The sequence below is a fragment of the Phyllobates terribilis genome, unplaced genomic scaffold (assembly GCF_046119375.1).
Source record: "Phyllobates terribilis strain yellow unplaced genomic scaffold, ASM4611937v1 Scaffold_8__6_contigs__length_399053987, whole genome shotgun sequence".
NCBI classification, from domain to species: Eukaryota; Metazoa; Chordata; class Amphibia; order Anura; family Dendrobatidae; genus Phyllobates; species Phyllobates terribilis.
This window is the reverse complement of record NW_027362768.1, coordinates 377,768,028-377,790,099: the sequence shown is the minus strand read 5'-3', so window position 1 is coordinate 377,790,099 and position 22,072 is coordinate 377,768,028. Positions and strand designations below refer to the sequence as shown.

The window sequence follows — 22,072 nt, the reverse complement described above, 5'->3', positions numbered from 1 at the left end:
TGCCCCTATGTACAAGAATATAACTACAATAATACTGCATCTATGTACAAGAATATAACTACAATAATACTGCCCCTATGTACAAGAATATAACTACTATAATACTGTCCCTATGTACAAGAATATAACTACTATAATATTGTCCCTATGTACAAGAATATAACTACTATAATACTGCTCCCTATGTACAAGAATATAACTACTATAATACTGCCCCTATGTACAAGAATATAACTACTATAATACTGTCCCTATGTACAAGAATATAACTACTATAATACTGCCCCCTATGAACAAAATGAACAAAAATATAACTACTATAATACTGCCCCTAAGTATAAGAATATAACTACTATAATACTGCCCCCTATGTATAAGAATATAACTACTATAATACTGCTCCTATATACAAGAATATAACTACTATAATACTGCTCCTATGTACAAGAATATAACTACTATAATACTGCTCCTATGTACAAGAATATAACTACTATAATACTACTCCTATGTACAAGAATATAACTACTATAATACTGCCCCTATGTACAAGAATATAACTGCTATAATACTGCCCCTATGTACAAGAATATAACTACAATAATACTGCCCCTATGTACAAGAATATAACTACTATAATACTGTCCCTATGTACAAGAATATAACTGCTATAATACTGCCCCCTATGTACAAGAATATAACTACTATAATTCTGCCCCTATGCACAAGAACATAACTACTATAATACTGCCCCCTATGTACAAGAATATAACTACTAAAATACTGCTATGTATAAGAATATAACTACTATAATACTGCCCCCTATGAACAAAAATATAACTACTATAATACTGCCCTAAGTATAAGAATATAACTACTATAATACTGCCCCCTATGTACAAGAATATAACTACTATAATACTGCTCCTATATACAAGAATATAACTACTATAATACTGCTCCTATGTACAAGAATATAACTACTATAATACTGCTCCTATGTACAAGAATATAACTACTATAATACTACTCCTATGTACAAGAATATAACTACTATAATACTACTCCTATGTACAAGAATATAACTACTATAATACTGCCCCTATGTACAAGAAAATAACTGCTATAATACTGCCCCTATGTACAAGAATATAACTACAATAATACTGCCCCTATGTACAAGAATATAACTACTATAATACTGTCCCTATGTACAAGAATATAACTACTATAATACTGCTCCTATGTACAAGAATATAACTACTATAATACTGCCCCTATGTACAAGAATATAACTACTATAATACTGCTCCTGTGTACAAGAATATATCTACTATAATACTGCTCCTATGTACAAGAATATAACTACTATAATACTGCCCCTATGTACAAGAATATAACTACTATAATACTGCCCCTATGTACAAGAATATAACTACTATAATACTGCTCCTATGTACAAGAATATAACTACTATAATACTGCTCCCTATATACAAGAATATAACTACTATAATACTGCCCCCTATGTACAAGAATATAACTACTATAATACTTCCCTCTATGTACAAGAATATAACTACTATAATACTGCCCCCTATGTACAAGAATATAACTACTATAATACTGCTCCTATGTACAAGAATATAACTACTATAATACTGCCCCCTATGTACAAGAATATAACTACTATAATACTGCTCCTATGTACAAGAATATAATTACTATAATACTGCCCCTATGTACAAGAATATAACTACTATAATACTGCCCCTATGTACAAGAATATAACTACTATAATACTGCTCCTGTGTACAAGAATATAACTACTATAATACTGCTCCTATGTACAAGAATATAACTACTATAATACTGCCCCTATGTACAAGAATGTAACTACTATAATACTGCCCCCTATGTACAAGAATATAACTACTTTAATACTGCCCCCTATGTACAATATAACTACTATAATACTGCCCCTATATACAAGAATATAACTACTATAATACTGCCCCTATGTACAAGAATATAACTGCTATAATACTGCCCCCTATGTACAAGAATATAACTACTATAATTCTGCCCCTATGCACAAGAATATAACTACTATAATACTGCCCCTATGTACAAGAATATAACTATTATAATACTGCTATGTATAAGAATATAACTAATATAATACTACCCCTATGTACAAGAATATAACTACTATAATACTGCTATGTATAAGAATAACTACTATAATACTGCCCCTATGTACAAGAATACAACTACAATAATACTGCATCTATGTACAAGAATATAACTACTATAATACTGTCCCTATGTACAAGAATATAACTACTATAATACTGCCCCTATGTACAAGAATATAACTACTATAATACTGCCCCTATGTACAAGACTATAACTACTATAATACTGCTATGTATAAGAATATAACTACTATAATACTGCCCCTATGTACAAGAATATAACTGCTATAATACTGCCCCTATGTACAAGAATATAACTACAATAATACTGCATCTATGTACAAGAATATAACTACAATAATACTGCCCCTATGTACAAGAATATAACTACTATAATACTGTCCCTATGTACAAGAATATAACTACTATAATATTGTCCCTATGTACAAGAATATAACTACTATAATACTGCTCCCTATGTACAAGAATATAACTACTATAATACTGCCCCTATGTACAAGAATATAACTACTATAATACTGTCCCTATGTACAAGAATATAACTACTATAATACTGCCCCCTATGAACAAAATGAACAAAAATATAACTACTATAATACTGCCCCTAAGTATAAGAATATAACTACTATAATACTGCCCCCTATGTACAAGAATATAACTACTATAATACTGCTCCTATATACAAGAATATAACTACTATAATACTGCTCCTATGTACAAGAATATAACTACTATAATACTGCAAATATGTACAAGACTATAACTACTATAATACTGCTTTTATGTACAAGACTATAACTACTATAATACTGCTCCTATGTACAAGAATATAACTACTATAATACTGCTCCTATGTACAAGAATATAACTACTATAATACTGCTCCTATGTACAAGAATATAACTACTATAATACTGCCCCAATGTACAAGAATATAACTACTATAATACTGCCCCTATGTACAAGAATATAACTACTATAATACTGCCCCTATGTACAAGAATATAACTACTATAATACTGCTCCCTATGTACAAGAATATAACTACTATAATACTGCTCCCTATGTACAAGAATATAACTACTATAATACTGCTATGTATAAGAATATAACTACTATAATACTGTCACATATGTACAAGAATATAACTACTATAATACTGTCCCCTATGTACAAGAATATAACTACTATAATACTGCCCCCTATGTACAAGAATATAACTACTATAATACTGCTCCTATGTACAAGAATATAACTACTATAATACTACTCCTATGTACAAGAATATAACTACTATAATACTGCCCCTATGTACAAGAAAATAACTGCTATAATACTGCCCCTATGTACAAGAATATAACTACAATAATACTGCCCCTATGTACAAGAATATAACTGCTATAATACTGCCCCTATGTACAAGAATATAACTACAATAATACTGCATCTATGTACAAGAATATAACTACTATAATACTGTCCCTATGTACAAGAATATAACTACTATAATACTGCTCCTATGTACAAGAAAATAACTGCTATAATACTGCCCCTATGTACAAGAATATAACTACAATAATACTGCCCCTATGTACAAGAATATACCTACTATAATACTGTCCCTATGTACAAGAATATAACTACTATAATACTGTCCCTATGTACAAGAATATAACTGCTATAATACTGCCCCCTATGTACAAGAATATAACTACTATAATTCTGCCCCTATGCACAAGAATATAACTACTATAATACTGCCCCCTATGTACAAGAATATAACTACTAAAATACTGCTATGTATAAGAATATAACTACTATAATACTGCCCCCTATGAACAAAAATATAACTACTATAATACTGCCCTAAGTATAAGAATATAACTACTATAATACTGCCCCCTATGTACAAGAATATAACTACTATAATACTGCTCCTATATACAAGAATATAACTACTATAATACTGCTCCTATGTACAAGAATATAACTACTATAATACTGCTCCTATGTACAAGAATATAACTACTATAATACTACTCCTATGTACAAGAATATAACTACTATAATACTACTCCTATGTACAAGAATATAACTACTATAATACTGCCCCTATGTACAAGAAAATAACTGCTATAATACTGCCCCTATGTACAAGAATATAACTACAATAATACTGCCCCTATGTACAAGAATATAACTACTATAATACTGCTCCCTATGTACAAGAATATAACTACAATAATACTGCCCCTATGTACAAGAATATAACTACTATAATACTGTCCCTATGTACAAGAATATAACTACTATAATACTGCTCCCTATGTACAAGAATATAACTAATATAATACTGCCCCTATGTACAAGAATATAACTACTATAATACCGCCCCCTATGAACAAGAATATAACTACTATAATACTGCCCCTAAGTATAAGAATATAACTACTATAATACTGTCCCTATGTACAAGAATATAACTACTATAATACTGTCCCTATGTACAAGAATATAACTACTATAATACTGCTCCCTATGTACAAGAATATAACTACTATAATACTGCCCCCTATGTACAAGAATATAACTACTATAATACTGCTCCTATGTACAAGAATATAACTACTATAATACTGCTCCTATGTACAAGAATATAACTACTATAATACTGCCTCTATGTACAAGAATATAACTACTATAATACTGCCCCTATGTACAAGAATATAACTGCTATAATACTGCCCCTATGTACAAGAATATAACTACTATAATACTGCCCCTATGTACAAGAATATAACTACTATAACACTGCCCCTATGTACAAGAATATAACTACTATAATACTGCTCCCTATGTACAAGAATATAACTACTATAATACTGCTCCCTATGTACAAGAATATAACTACTATAATACTGCTCCCTATGTACAATATAACTAGTATAATACTGCCCCCTATATACACGAATATAACTACTATAATACTGCAAATATGTACAAGAATATAACTACTATAATACTGCTCCTATGTACAAGAATATAACTACTATAATACTGCTTTTATGTACAAGACTATAACTACTATAATACTGCTTTTATGTACAAGACTATAACTACTATAATACTGCTCCTATGTACAAGAATATAACTACTATAATACTGCTCCTATGTACAAGAATATAACTACTATAATACTGCTCCTATGTACAAGAATATAACTAGTATAATACTGCCCCAATGTACAAGAATATAACTACTATAATACTGCCCCTATGTACAAGAATATAACTACTATAATACTGCCCCTATGTACAAGAATATAACTACTATAATACTGCTCCCTATGTACAAGAATATAACTACTATAATACTGCTCCCTATGTACAAGAATATAACTACTATAATACTGTCACATATGTACAAGAATATAACTACTATAATACTGTCCCCTATGTACAAGAATATAACTACTATAATACTGCCCCCTATGTACAAGAATATAACTACTATAATACTGCCACCTATGTACAAGAATACAACTACTATAATACTGTCCCCTATGTACAAGAATATAACTACTATAATACTGCCACCTATGTACAAGAATATAACTACTATAATACTGCTCCTACGTACAAGAATATAACTACTATAATATTGCCACCTATGTACAAGAATATAACTACTATAATACTGCTCCTATGTACAAGAATATAACTACTATAATACTGCCCCCTATATACAAGAATATAACTACTATAATACTGCCCCCTATGTACAAGAATATAACTACTATAATACTTCCCCCTATGTACAAGAATATAACTACTATAATACTGCCCCCTATGTACAAGAATATAACTACTATAATACTGCTCCTATGTACAAGAATATAACTACTATAATACTGCCCCTATGTACAAGAATATAACTACTATAATACTGATCCTATGTACAAGAATATAACTACTATAATACTGCCCCTATGTACAAGAATATAACTACTATAATACTGCTCCTGTGTACAAGAATATATCTACTATAATACTGCTCCTATGTACAAGAATATAACTACTATAATACTGCCCCTATGTACAAGAATATAACTACTATAATACTGCCCCCTATGTACAAGAATATAACTACTATAATACAGCCCCCTATGTACAAGAATATAACTACTATAATACTGCCCCCTATGTACAAGAATATTACTATAATACTGCCCCCTATGTACAAGAATATAACTACTATAATACTGCCCCCTATGTACAAGAATGTAACTACTATAATACAGCCCCTATGTACAAGAATATAACTACTATAATACAGCCCCTATGTACAAGAATATAACTACTATAATACTGCTCCTATATACAAGAATATAACTACTATAATACTGCCCCCTATGTACAAGAATGTAACTACTCTAATACTATAAAAAAGGGTAAAATGCCACAGTTGTGATACAGCGGCTCAGATTTATACATATAATGGATACACACAGACGTTTGATTATTTTTTTCCTGCCTGATACAATTTATACAAGCCATATTTTCCGTTCTGTCGGTATGTGGGCTGGGGTTGGTCGCTTTGTATTATATTCTTCTTTCCTGTCAGTTTTGATGAGGATTCTCCCTTTAGGTTCGGAGTTCCTATATATCTGTGGTTTCTGAGTCCAGACACAATTGTTTTTTCATTTTGATAACCATTAAGGTCTCTATCTGTAAACCTCCATGGGGTAAATCTTCCAGAGATAAAAGTCAGGAGTAGTTTCACAGCAAACCATTAAATATTAGCAGGCAATTATCATTTATCCCGGCAGATCGTTTCGCGTCTTTACCAAACCCACAAAAAATCTCATTTTATCGCTGTGCACAAATTTATTGTCGAAATCCCATTGTCTCCTCATTTATTTTGCAGGAGTTACAATGTGTCAGGAGGACAATAACTATATGACACTTCAGTAAAGTTTAGGATGGGAAGCGGATTCTCGGAGATGAAGTAAGACATTGCGGGTAACCAGACCGCCGACCGCGGCAGCCGACAACCACGAGCCTTGGCTGATATTTCTGTAGATTGCCCCTGCTGCTCCGCAGAACAGGTCCGTGCACAATGCCGCGCTAATGACAATACCGGCAGCAGGGGAGGCTTCTCTACAGTTCACTTCTACTTTAAGTAACAATTGATGGATGCAACTTAATATCTTCATGTCGAGGTAGATACAGCCAGATGACGGCTTCCAAAATCGCATCTGCATTATAGTAGCAGCACGTACTGCAGAGCGTGATGAGACCGGACAGCTCGCCTATCTGCGCTATGGACGTCACCACTGATCATCACCGATAAAACGTGAAAAGTGCATTTGTGCATTAGATTTTCTGAAGTCTTCTTCTCGCCGAAAGAAAGGGACAGGGCCGGCGCCGAAAGCGAGGGACAGGGCGCGCGCCGAAAGCAAGGGACAGGGCGCGCGCCGAAAGCAAGGGACAGGGCGCGCGCCGAAAGCAAGGGACAGGGCGCGCGCCGAAAGCAAGGGACAGGGCGCGCGCCGAAAGCAAGGGACAGGGCGCGCGCCGAAAGCAAGGGACAGGGCGCGCGCCGAAAGCAAGGGACAGGGCGCGCGCCGAAAGCAAGGGACAGGGCGCGCGCCGAAAGCAAGGGACAGGGCGCGCGCCGAAAGCTAGGGACAGGGCGCGCGCCGAAAGCTAGGGACAGGGCGCGCGCCGAAAGCTAGGGACAGGGCGCGCGCCGAAAGCTAGGGACAGGGCGCGCGCCGACAGCTAGGGACAGGGCGCGCGCCGACAGCTAGGGACAGGGCGCGCGCCGACAGCTAGGGACAGGGCGCGCGCCGACAGCTAGGGACAGGGCGCGCGCCGACAGCTAGGGACAGGGCGCGCGCCGACAGCTAGGGACAGGGCGAGCGCCGACAGCTAGGGACAGGGCGAGCGCCGACAGCTAGGGACAGGGCGCGCGCCGACAGCTAGGGACAGGGCATGCGCCGACAGCTAGGGACAGGGCATGCGCCGACAGCTAGGGACAGGGCATGCGCCAAAAGCAAGGGACAGAGCATACACTGGATATCAGGCAAACACACAGCAGCACTCACTGTAATCCTGGTGAATCTGGTCGATCTGCTCCTCGCTCTGGTCCTTAGTGAACGTCATGCCCTGTGAGAGAGGAGCAGAAAATCAGAAACCAGTAACCTGGAAATAAAACAAGTAAAAGGAAAGAAACCTTCATATGAAGACCCCAATATAATTACACTAGATGGTGGCCCGATTCTAAAGCATCGGGTATTCTAGAATAGGTATGCGGCCGACAGGGCGCAATCAGCAGAGCGGTATTTAAACTTGGCGCCAAAATCGCTGATTGGTCGAGGCCGGCAACCGCGACCAATCAGCAAAGCGGTGTTAAAATTTGGCGCCTATATCGCAGATTGGTCACGGCCGGCGGTCTTCACTAATCAGCAGAGCGGGGTTTAAATTTGGCGCCAATAATGCTGATTGGTCACGTTCGCTGGCAGCGACCAATCAGCAGAGCGGGGTTTACATTTGGCGGCAATAATGCTAATTGGTTGCGGCCGGCGGTCGCGACCAATCAGCAGAGCATTATTTAAATTTGGCGCCAATAATAGTGATTGGTCACGGCCGCGACTAATCAGCAGAGCGGTGTTTAAATTTGTCGCCAATAATGCTGGTTATTTGTGACCGGTAACCACGACCAATTAGCGAAGCGGTGTTTAAATTTGGCGCCAATATCACTGATTGGTCACGGCCGGTGGTTGCGACTAATCAGCAGAGCGAGGTTTAAATTTGGCGCCAATACTGCTGATTAGTCGTGGTCGGTGGTTGCGACCAATCAGCAGAGCGTTGTTTAAATTTGGCGCCAATCTCGCTGATTGGTCGCGTCTGCCGTCCGCGACCAATCAGCAGAGCGTTGTTTAAATTTGCCGCCGATATCGCTGATTGGTCGCAGTGGCCGGCCGCGACCAATCAGCAGAGCGGCGTTTAAATTTGCCGCCCATCTCGCTGATTGGTCGCGGTGGCCGGCCGCGATTAATCAGCAGAGCGGCGTTTAAATTTGCCGGCCATCTCGCTGATTGGTCGCGGTGGCCGGCTGCGACCAATCAGCAGAGTGGCGTTTAAATTTGCCGGCCATCTCGCTGATTGGTCGCGGTGGCCGGCTGCGACCAATCAGCGAGATGGCCAGCAAATTTAAACGCCGCTCTGCTGATTAATCGCGGCCGGCCACCGCGACCAATCAGCGTCGTATTAGTGTGGGCCCGGGAGCGGCGCTGCTTGTGCGGCTCCGTATTAGTAAGGACCGGGGAGCGGCGCTGCCTGTGCGGCTCCTTCTGCTGCGAGAAGCTGGGAGATGAGCGGCTACTCGCAGCAGAAGCATCCCGACCGGCGGCGCTGCTCCCTGGTCCTCCGTTCACACTTGCTGTCGGGAGATCAGCTGGCCAAGCCGCTGATCTTCCGACGTTAGCCGCATGGAGGTCAGCGGCGCCGGTCGGGGTAGTTGTGCTGCTAGCACCGCTCATCTCCCCGCTGCATCGCCGCTGACCTTCATCCGCCAAATGAGCCGCTAACGGCCGCCATCTTTTTTCAGAAATCCCGCGGCGCTGATTGGCCGCTGCCGGACCAATGAGCGACGCGGGATTTCCAGGACAGACAGACAGACAGACAGACAGACGGGATAAGACAATTATATAGTAGATCAGTTGCCATCGCGTTTCATAGAGCTCTGTGAAGCCTGGTCAATCAGAGTCCTCAGACTAACTCATTCATTTCTACATGGTCTCACACCATATGGGGCCCCCCAAGAGGACTACAGAGGAACAGAATAATAGAAAATATATTGATCCTCTTTACAAATATAATCCCCACATTCAAAAAAGCATAATGAACCTACTGAGTACAACAAGAAATCTATAAAAGCAGCTTCAAAATGTATTAATAGATAATTGCTGCTACAAAGCTTTACCTCACTATGTAACCACATATAATATACAAATAGTGATGGGCAAAAAAACAGAAGCAAGGAAAAACAATATACCCCAATATTGTATTAGCATCAAGTTCACATAGCATATGGGTAATCACAGAGTATATATAGCCAAAATACACATGTACAACAATAGGCCAAAGCACATGTTACTATATTAACTAGAGTGTATGTTGTATGAAAATGGAGGCAGAAGTAAAAGTAATATCACTATAATAGTCTCTGCAACCTATGCCCACATATCATGCAACCATGGTACATATATCATGTGAGCATATACCATTTCAATCTATTATAGCAAATTATACTAATGTTAATTACCAGCAGTCAATGTGCATAGAAAAAGGTGGGGTATTGGATAGCCTCGACGCGCGTTTCACTGCCTAAAACACTTGCACCGCTTTCAAAATTTAAAGGAGATGTGATTACTGTATGATAGCTGGGGATCCGGTTTCTAAGACCCCCCACTGATCATGAGAGCTTTGGTCCTAAAGAGGTACTAAACATGCGTAATCATCCCTCCTATAGACAATGAACATACATAGTCTCACATACTCAGAATCACTCCAGTCACACAGGGGTCTTTAGTTCTTGGAATTAGTGGGGGTCTCAGCAGCTGGACCCCTGGTGATTAAATATCTATCATCCATCCAGTGGATCTGTAATAACGGTTTTTGGACAATCTCTTTAAAGTAGTTGTGCAGTAATAATCTCACACTCGATCAGAGCGCTGTGCAGTACAAGGCTGCTGCACGATGCCCAGTGAGAGCCATGCAGGAGCCCTATCCTAGTATATTGGACCCCGGCAGGATACTCACTGCCCACCCCATGCAGGATACTCGCTCTCCACCGTGCACCTCTCCACGTTCATTCATCCCTCCGGTATCATTCTGGAGATTCCAGGCATTCAGGACCAGCACGATACTGAACAGGCAGATTTTTAGGATTTTTTTCACTGACCAATGAATATTCTGCGCCTGGCGTCCCGATTACTACAAATTTCAGAGGCCCTTTGAAAACAATGATGGCCATTTATTCTGTCACTCCTGTTGTGAAAAGGGAAAAGTGCAAAACATTTCCACCCCGGAGCATTGAACCCAACACCTCAGGACGCTCATATATGGGGGTAAAAAAAAATCAAGGACCACACTATATCTTGAACAGTTTGTAGGAACATTGTCTCCCGGAAGTTTTCATTAAATGTCACAGTGAGTGCGATCCCGCTCTCTGATGTCATCCCGACTTCTCTGGTCCATCACTGCCTCTTATTAACTGACAGCCCAGTAAAAGGTCACATCATAGAAATGGAAGCGAGGAGTCGCCTGTGCCGCCGTGGATGGGCTCGGAGAGTGGGCGCTTTTGCTGCTGCTCAGACAGGCAGGGGTTAAGTTAGAAAAATTTTGCACAGCTTTATTGTTCTGAGAGCAAGGACGCTCGGCTCATAATGCGAGCAACGTGAGGAAGAGAAGACAATGGATGTGCTGTGTGGCAATGATGTGCGGCCCGATCGATCAGCGTATGACGGAGGCAGAGGGGCGAGTACATGGAATCGGCCTGTGTCATCAACCTGTTTAAAGGGCCAGGGTCACAAGACGTCTACTGCCATGTTATATGGATGGTGGTGGCCCTCAGAGGACAATCCCAGGGGCACCGAATGAGAACCAGTGAACACCGTACGAATCTCACGTCTGGATTGGTTCAATAAATGGAAATGAAAGCTAAATGTAATCTTCCCGATGAAGAACATTCCACGCTATTACATATAAGAAAGGGGATTGTGGACATGTGCAACACCAAAAACAATCACCAACTTAAACAACAAAGAGATTTGGTCAACAAGTAACATTTATGACCTCTTCAATGATGATATAGTTATGGTCAAAACAAAAATAATTGGGAGAAGGACCTTAAACTTACAACTACTACTGAACAATGGAAATACAGTCTTAGTCTTACCTACTCATCTAATCTTTGTTCAAACTTACAGGAATGCCATTTTAAAATCATTACAAGATGGTATCTAACTCCCAATAAATTATCCAAAGCCCATACAGATCAATCCCCTATGTGTTGGCACGGTTGCGGGCTTAAAGGGGATGCGCTTCACATTTTTTGGAACTGCCCAATTCTAGATAATATGTGGAAAGATATCTCCTTATTGATTTATAGAATCTGTCACCAAGAAAATGATAATCACCCCAAATCTCACACTTCTATCTTGAGGAACAGAGTACATTCCAAAAAATTTGAGTCATCTAATCATACACATATTCTTAGTCGTCAAAAATGTAAATCGCGTCTAATTGTAGAACTTGCACTATCCCTTCCATCTCCGAAATTATAGATAAAGTATCCCTACACAATTTATACGAATATATTAATGCCAAAATAAACAACTCTTTACACAAATATTATAATAAATGGAACTTTTGGAATGAACAATTTCCCTTCCAATAGGAATTCTGACACAACTGTTATATACTGTATATTGTTTGAATAGATTATCTTTGTTAATTATACTACTAGAAACTTAAAGGAGTTGTCCACTACTTTTTATTATCCCCTCAATATATTGCCCCGGGGCCCCTAAGGGTTTTTGTAAATATCTTGTGTTGCAGTTACTGCCAGTGAGTGGCGCTATCACTGGCCGCTCACAGCCATCACATGACCCCCGGCTGCAGCCGGCTCTGACGTCACATCATGGTTCCGGTTCCGCGTTCCATGGTGGATGCTGGGTTACCCCGCACGTCACACCCGGCATCCACCGCGCACTGTCCCTCTCCTCATCCATCGGGAGAGCGAACAGTGGATGCTGGGTGTGATGCACGGGGAAACCCCGCCCACAACCCAGCAGCCACCGCGGGAACCGCGTCACTGCTGTCACACCTCAGTTGTCGTGACATCGTCGCGGGGTCAAGTGATGCCTGTGAGCGGCCAGCTACAATCAATTGCGTGCTGCCTCCAATCTTTTTGTGCAGGAGATAGTAGTTATGTTTATGTTTTGTTCACTTTGAAAAATTCAATAAAGATATTAAGGAAAACAAAAAATTGAAAAACCCCACAGACTAGTCACTGAACAGAATATTACTGATCTTACTGACCGGTATGATTTCTAACATATAATGAGCTAATTGCAAGGTACATGGGCATGAAAAATAACACGACTCTGAAACAGATTGTAGAAATCCTCCTTCTGATTTGATCCATTTTTAGCTAAGAAACAACAGAGGAGGCAGGGCTTTACCAGAGAGACAGAGCTTAAAAGGTAAAGCCTAATAAAAAAAAAGGCAGCGCTTAACTACAGAGGGAAGGATTTATCAAAAAAGAGGGTCCCAATCAAAAAAAGAGAATCTCAATTAAAAAGGAAGGGCTCAAAGAGGAGGGGCTCAATCAAAAAGGAGGGGCTCAAAGAGGAGGGACTTAAAGACAAAAAGGCTTCATTAAAGAAAAAGGGCTTCATTGAAGAGAAGCAGCTTACACTTTATGTACTTTTGCAAACAAAATAGTAAGAAGGAGAAGAAACACTGCCGATGTCCTAGAACACATAAAATTTTCTTATTATGGTGCAGCTTTTATTGTAATATAGAGTAAAATAAAATAAAATTTAAAGAGGAAATTAAATGAGGAAATGTTACGATATTATCTTGATATTTTGACTTTTCTGTCTTTAATGTTTCTTTAAAAGACCAAGACTCCATATTTCTGCAAGCAATTTTTATGACTGCCTGGTCATCCAAACCTGCCGGGCCTGACTGCTGCCATACTAGAGGAATCTTGTCCCATCGGATGCATCTGAGGAATATCATGTAAAGAAAAGACAATACATGGACGTCCGCGGTCTATTATACTCACGCTTTCCTGCTTTGCCCCCAGAGCTGAGCGATTCTTCTCGTTTTTCTCGATTTCACTAACAATTTCTGCAGCTACAAAAACAAATAAAACATGTTAGAAAGAGCAAAACCAGGGAGCGAGTGTCCGAGCCGCACAACATCTGGTACTTGGCTCGTGTACAGCGAGCGCTCGCTCAGTATCAACCCTGCAGAAGTCTATTTTGTATAATGAACGGCTTGTTATTCAATTAGTGAAAACTAGCGGGAAGTTTTCTATTCTCCCAGCAGAGCGCAAAACAAAGCGATGCGATACTGCAGAGCCGGAGCGGAGCTTTTACTGGAAATCAATTTCTTACAGAACGTCAAAGAAAACTACCCAGTAAAGAGCAAAATAAGCGTCACCCGATCCTACTTCCATCTTTATTGATATAGCACCAACATATTCCACAATACTGTACAACGCAAAATGACACGCACAACCAATATCAGACATTCAAACACGAGGCCTGATAGCCCGAGCTTGTGAGAATACGGCCGACACAAGAAGTAAGAGAAGCCTGTAATGTACGGTGCAGCCATCTTTATATCAGTGTATTTATCTGCGGCTGCATAAACCGGTCACCCGGCACTATCTGTACATGTCCAGATGCGAAGTGGCATTGAGCGCGTGGGGTGTGAGAGAAGAGATGATCGAAAAAAAACTTAGCCGCATTAGAGGATATGTTTTTCGACCATCCTTAAACTGTAGAATGACAATTAAAATTAGCCGGATTTTCACTGGTAGTGCAATACAAAGAGCTGGTGCAGCACAAGAAAAGTCTTGGAAACCGCTTTTTTTTTTTTTTTTCTCTCGACACATAGCGACTTGATGGCGGAATGATCTGTAAGAAGATTGATCTTGTGCAGCCTAGATAGGTCTACCAGGGTCTTCTCTACCAAGGTCTTCTCTGCCATTTTGTTGATGGTATAAAGCCATCAGGTTGCTGGTCTTCCTCTTCATCTTGATCCTTCTATTCTTCAGACCATGACTGATTTCTTCGTATGATGAGTCCATAGTAGACAAGTTGTAGCTTGGTGATCTTTTCTTCTAGTGACATGTCTGGCTTGATTTCTTCTTCTTGCCATCCATGGTCTTGATGGCCTCCTTCTCCAGCACCACATTTTGAAGGTGTTGATTTTTCTTCTCTCATTTCTTTGTCATCCAGAGAGACAGAAGAGGGAAGTTTGAATTATGGAGAACGTTAAACTTTAATCATTAGCAGAACCAAGAGCAGGAAGGGGCAGAGGTGGCGCAGCGACCGACGAGGGGCAGAGGTGGCGCAGCGACCGACGAGGGGCAGAGGCGGTGGGGAGAGGAGCAGAGGTGGCGCAGCAAGGGGCAGAAACTGCGCGGCAAGGGGAATAGGTGGCGCAGCAAGGAGCAGAGGTGGTGCAGCGAAGGCGCAGCAACAGGTGAGGGGAAGAGGTGGTGCAGCGAAGGCGCAGCGACAGGCGAGGGGCAGAGGTGGCGCGGAGAGGGGCAGAGGCGGCGAAGAGGCAGGCGGAGGGCAGATGTGGTGCGGCGAGGGGCAGAGGTGGTGCAGCGAAGGCGCAGCAACAGGTGAGGGGAAGAGGTGGGGCAGCGAAGGCGCAGAGACAGGCGAGGGGCAGAGGTGGCGCAGAGAGGGGCAGAGGTGGCGCAGAGAGGGGCAGAGGTGGCGCAGAGAGGGGCAGAGGTGGCGCAGAGACAGGTGGGGGGCAGAAGTGGCGCAGCGACGGGCAGAGGCAGTGTGGTGAGGTGCAGCGCGGCAAACGCCCAGAGGCAGAGGAAACACGGTGACCGGCGGGGGTAGTTAGGTGCCTCAGGTAAAGCCTGGTGACAACTCTTTTTAACAAAATTACAGCTCTCACATGGTTGTCGCCAAACTTTACTACACCTCTAAATTTAGAATCTGCAATGTAATGCAGTGATACATCCCCGCTGACTTACTGCCATCAAACCATGAAGATTTGTTACTTTAAAATGAAGAGAATTTCAATATGGCGCCTCTACAGTTCCCACACAAGGTACTAATGAGCTTTCCCAGACACCAAAAAGGCAGAGATGACTTAGTAATGAGGCAATGTGGGAATAATGGGCAGAAAAGAGCAGATCTGTTCCTTGGGATTCTCGGAGAGCTGGGGACGGAGAGCCCTCATGAGAGGTGGACAGGAGATGTTCGGCTTTGGTTGTCACACAACTTTCTAATAAACTGGAAGACTTTTTTTTTTTTTTTTTTTTTCCCCATTTATGGATTTTCTCTTTGGACAATAACTTTCCATCCAGGAGAAGAGTTTCGTCTTTCTCCTGTTTGTGAAATCTGCAGACTAAAAGTCTCAGCTGCAGATCATTTCCCACAGTGTCCCGGGCATCCTGTGCTCCAGTAATAGGCGCAGAGCAGGGAAGCCTCGCCCGAAGACCATTATCCCAAATGGAAAACATCTGCAAATTAATATCTCAAAATTATACTACCTGACTTATTGGCCCAATGTAGACAATTTCAGCCAAAATTATCTGAAACTATTTACAAGTATTTCCTTCCCAAAAAAAAAACAAAAACAAAGAACAATTTCTGTTCCTCATGGTTTTTAGTAAACGAAAAAAAGAATCAGCTTTAAGTGTTTTCGTTAAAGGAATCCTGAAATCATTACAATGTATGGACTGCAGCTCATAACGCGGGAGATAGAAGACAGACGACGGATTCTGCAGCTCTTGCCAATAGCCGTACATCCCAGGCTCTGCAGATCTGCTGCCGTAATCTGAATACTGAGCTGTAATCCTGATCACACTGAACAATGTATCCGAGAACGCAGAACTCTCAGAGACACAAAGTAGCAGCACAGATCATTTCCTAGTCATGGACCAGGCAGCCTACTCCTCCCTACACCGACACATTGTAACAATCTCATCAGCTGTAAGAACAGGACAAGAAAAAAATCATATGGCCATCGTGATTGACAACAGTCACTGACAGCAAGAAGAACTGGAATGATGTGAAAATTTATATATTGACATAGTATGGAATCTAAATATGAGCGCCAGATATGCTGTTAGGGTATGTGCAAACGATCAGGAGATAGCAGCGTTGTGGACGCAGCGTATTTTCGCTGCGTTCTAATGACGCAATTAAATCTGCGTATATTCATTGTACCACGTGGAGTTACCGCATCTAATGAACGGCTACGTGTGAAACTACACAGCGGAGACTAGCGTCTCTGTTGCAGATAATTGACATACGGCGGCTCTTAAATCTGCAACGCGGGTCAAAGAGAAGCACAGTGGCCATGGGATGTCTATAAATCCCATCCACTGTGCTTGTAATGTGGAACACAGCGTTTTGAACGCAGCCCAAGTGAGCTGTGTCCAAAATGCTGCTACTCCGGATCGTAGACATGTACCCTAAGGGAGGACGACTGAATGTAATGTGTGTACACAGAGAATAGTGAGTGCAGCTCTGGAGTATAATACAGGATGTAACTGAGGATCAGTAATGTAATGTATGTACACAGTGACTCCACAAGCAGAATAGTGAGTGCAGCTCTGGAGTATAATACAGGATGTAACTCAGGATCAGTAAAGTAATGTATGTACACAGTGACTGCACCAGCAGAATAGTGAGTGCAGCTCTGGAGTATAATACAGGATGTAACTCAGGATCAGTAATGTAATGTATGTACACAGTGACTCCACCAGCAGAATAGTGAGTGCAGCTCTGGAGTATAATACAGGATGTAACTCAGGATCAGTAATGTAATGTATGTACACAGTGACTACCAGAGCAGAATAGTGAGTGCAGCTCTGGAGTATAATACAGGAGGTAACTCAGGATCAGTACAGGATCAGTAATGTAATGTATGTACACAGTGACTGCACCAGCAGAATAGTGAGTGCTGCTCTGGAGTATAATACAGGATGTAACTCAGGATCAGTAATGTATGTACACAGTGACTGCACCAGCAGAATAGTGAGTGCAGCTCTGGAGTATAATACAGGATGTAACTCAGGATCAGTAATGTAATGTATGTACACAGTGACTACCCCAGCAGAATAGTGAGTGCAGCTCTGGAGTATAATACAGGATGTAACTCAGGATCAGTAATGTAATGTATGTACACAGTGACTGCACCAGCAGAATAGTGAGTGCAGCTCTGGAGTATAATACAGGATGTAACTCAGGATCAGTAATGTAATGTATGTACACAGTGACTGCACCAGCAGAATAGTGAGTGCAGCTCTGGAGTATAATACAGGATGTAACTCAGGATCAGTAATGTAATGTATGTACACAGTTACTGCACCAGCAGAATGGTGAGTGCAGCTCTGGAGTATAATACAGGATGTAACTCAGGATCAGCAATGTAATGTATGTACACAGTGACTGCACAAGCAGAATAGTGAGTGCAGCTCTGGAGTATAATACAGGATGTAACTCAGGATCAGTAATGTAATGTATGTACACAGTGACTGCACCAGCAGAATAGTGAGTGCAGCTCTGGAGTATAATACAGGATGTAACTCCGGATCAGTAATGTAATGTGTGTACACAGTGACTGCACCAGCAGAATAGTGAGTGCAGCTCTGGAGTATAATACAGGAGGTAACTCAGGATTAGTAATGTAATGTATGTACACAGTAACTGCACCAGCAGAATAGTGAGTGCAGCTCTGGAGTATAATACAGGATGTAACTCAGGATCAGTAATGTATGTATGTACACAGTGACTGCACCAGCAGAATAGTGAGTGCAGCTCTGGAGTTTAATACAGGATGTAACTCAGGATCAGTAATGTAATGTATGTACACAGTGACTGCACCAGCAGAATAGTGAGTGCAGCTCTGGAGTTTAATACAGGATGTAACTCAGGATCATTAATGTAATGTATGTACACAGTGACTGCAGCTCTGGAGTATAATACAAGATGTAACATACATAGTAACATAGTGTTAAGGTTGAAGGAAGACTAAGTCGATCTAGTTATGATGTGAAGTTTGCTTTACTCATCTTGCACTAATTTTGAAACTGACAAATTCATGCCTGATGATCAGGTTACTCATATATATATATATATATATATATATATATATATATATATATATATATATATATATATATATATATATATATATATATATATATATATATATATATATATATATATATATATATAACCTTCGGCAGAAATAAATATTTATCAGCCACAGAAAACTACAATGCACAGCAGAAAAGTCTCTACAAATTAAAAATCAGCAAAGACCATGAGTGAAACATAAGGAGAAATATTACTTGCAGCTTTGGATGTGGCTGCAGAACAAGGCATGACGTACGATCAAAGGAGCGCAAGAGAAGTAACGTAAACTGACTCGACGCTGAGAAAAGATAATAACATATTGTCTGCAGATGACAATGTAGACGACCTCTCCAAGACAACACTAATTAGAAAGAGATGACTAGAGAGAGACGCTGACAACGATTACCGAGACCTAAACTGAATTGACTGGAAATAGCTGTGTACATATAAGGAGGATGATTATCATTATTTTACATTGTTAATTTGTATTTATACATAAATAAGAGTGAAGATGGCATCATTAATAAAACTCTCAAATATTAATTCACTTAAAGGGGAAAAGCCATGAAAATATCCAATATACGAGGAAAGGAAATATTCACCTCAACACAGAACAGTAATATATTTTGATAATTAATCTACATAAAGTATACAATATTGTAATTATATAATCCTGGACTGATACGGATCCTGAGTTACCTCCTGTATTATACTCCAGAGCTGCACTCACTATTCTGCTGGGGAAGTCACTGTGTACAATACATTACATTACTGATCCTGAGCTACATCCTGTATTATACTCCAGAGCTGCACTCACTATTCTGCTGGTAGAGTCACTGTGTACATACATTACATTACTGATCCTGAGTTACATCCTGTATTATACTCCAGAGCTGCACTCACTATTCTGCTGGTGCACTCACTGTGTACATACATTACATTACTGATCCTGAGTCACATCCTGTATTATACTCCAGAGCTGCACTCACTATTCTGCTGGTAGAGTCACTGTGTACATACATACATTACTGATCCTGAGTTACATCCTGTATTATACTCCAGAGCTGCACTCACTATTCTGCTGGTGCAGTCACTGTGTACATACATTACATTACTGATCCTGAGTTACATCCTGTATTATACTCCAGAGCTGCACTCACTATTCTGCTGGTGCAGTCACTGTGTACATACATTACATTACTGATCCTGAGTTACTTCCTGTATTATACTCCAGAGCTGCACTCACTATTCTGCTGGTGCAGTCACTGTGTACATACATTACATTACTGATCCTGAGTTACTTCCTGTATTATACTCCAGAGCTGCCCTCACTATTCTGCTGGTAGAGTCACTGTGTACATACATTACATTACTGATCCTGAGTCACATCCTGTATTATACTCCAGAGCTGCACTCACTATTCTGCTGGTGCAGTCACTGTGTACATACATTACATTACTTAACCTGAGTTACTTCCTGTATTATACTCCAGAGCTGCACTCACTATTCTGCTGGTGCAGTCACTGTGTACATACATTACATTACTGATCCTGAGTTACTTCCTGTATTATACTCCAGAGCTGCCCTCACTATTCTGCTGGTGCAGTCACTGTGTACATACATTACATTACTGATCCTGAGTTACATCCTGTATTATACTCCAGAGCTGCACTCACTATTCTGCTGGTAGAGTCACTGTGTACATACATACATTACTGATCCTGAGTTACATCCTGTATTATACTCCAGAGCTGCACTCACTATTCTGCTGGTGCAGTCACTGTGTACATACATTACATTACTGATCCTGAGTTACATCCTGTATTATACTCCAGAGCTGCACTCACTATTCTGCTGGTGCAGTCACTGTGTACATACATTACATTACTGATCCTGAGTTACTTCCTGTATTATACTCCAGAGCTGCACTCACTATTCTGCTGGTGCAGTCACTGTGTACATACATTACATTACTGATCCTGAGTTACTTCCTGTATTATACTCCAGAGCTGCCCTCACTATTCTGCTGGTAGAGTCACTGTGTACATACATTACATTACTGATCCTGAGTCACATCCTGTATTATACTCCAGAGCTGCACTCACTATTCTGCTGGTGCAGTCACTGTGTACATACATTACATTACTTAACCTGAGTTACTTCCTGTATTATACTCCAGAGCTGCACTCACTATTCTGCTGGTGCAGTCACTGTGTACATACATTACATTACTGATCCTGAGTTACTTCCTGTATTATACTCCAGAGCTGCCCTCACTATTCTGCTGGTGCAGTCACTGTGTACATACATTACATTACTGATCCTGAGTTACATCCTGTATTATACTCCAGAGCTGCACTCACTGTTCTGCTGGTAGAGTCACTGTGTACATACATTACATTACTGATCCTGAGTTACATCCTGTATTATACTCCAGAGCTGCACTCACTATTCTGCTGGTGCAGTCACTGTGTACATACATTACATTACTGATCCTGAGTTACTTCCTGTATTATACTCCAGAGCTGCACTCACTATTCTGCTGGTGCAGTCACTGTGTACATACATTACATAACTAATCCTGAGTGACCTCCGGTATTATACTCCAGAGCTGCACTCCCTATTCTGTTTGTGCAGTCACTTATTAAAGTAAAGATAGTTTTGCTATGTCTTACCCTCCATTCACATCCTAAATTCTTGCCGGCATTTAGTGGTTTACTAAATCTGCTCAGGAGTTTTGCTCCATGCTGCTTTTATCTAAGCTGCGATTTAACAACAAACCAAAATAAACTTAAAAGTATCTTTGGATGTGACTAGAGAAGACTTAATGCATTAGATTTCATTCAACATTTCATGTAAATATAGTGGAGTTTCCCTTTAAGAAACCTCAGCTTCAATACCTGATATATTATACTATTTTGCCGATC

General features: G+C 40.4%; 1 protein-coding gene across 1 annotated transcript in view; it reads right to left on the bottom strand.

Annotated features, from left to right (window-relative positions):
• Window positions 1-22,072, bottom strand: part of RAD18 (RAD18 E3 ubiquitin protein ligase) — a 329,593-nt gene that overhangs the window by 195,447 nt on the left and 112,074 nt on the right. Inside the window, exons 8-9 of the mRNA XM_073645023.1 lie at window positions 14,081-14,151; window positions 8,328-8,388 (exon numbers count right to left, since the gene is read on the bottom strand). Coding sequence (XP_073501124.1) covers window positions 8,328-8,388; window positions 14,081-14,151 — 132 coding nt within the window. The remainder of the gene's footprint in view (window positions 1-8,327; window positions 8,389-14,080; window positions 14,152-22,072) is intronic.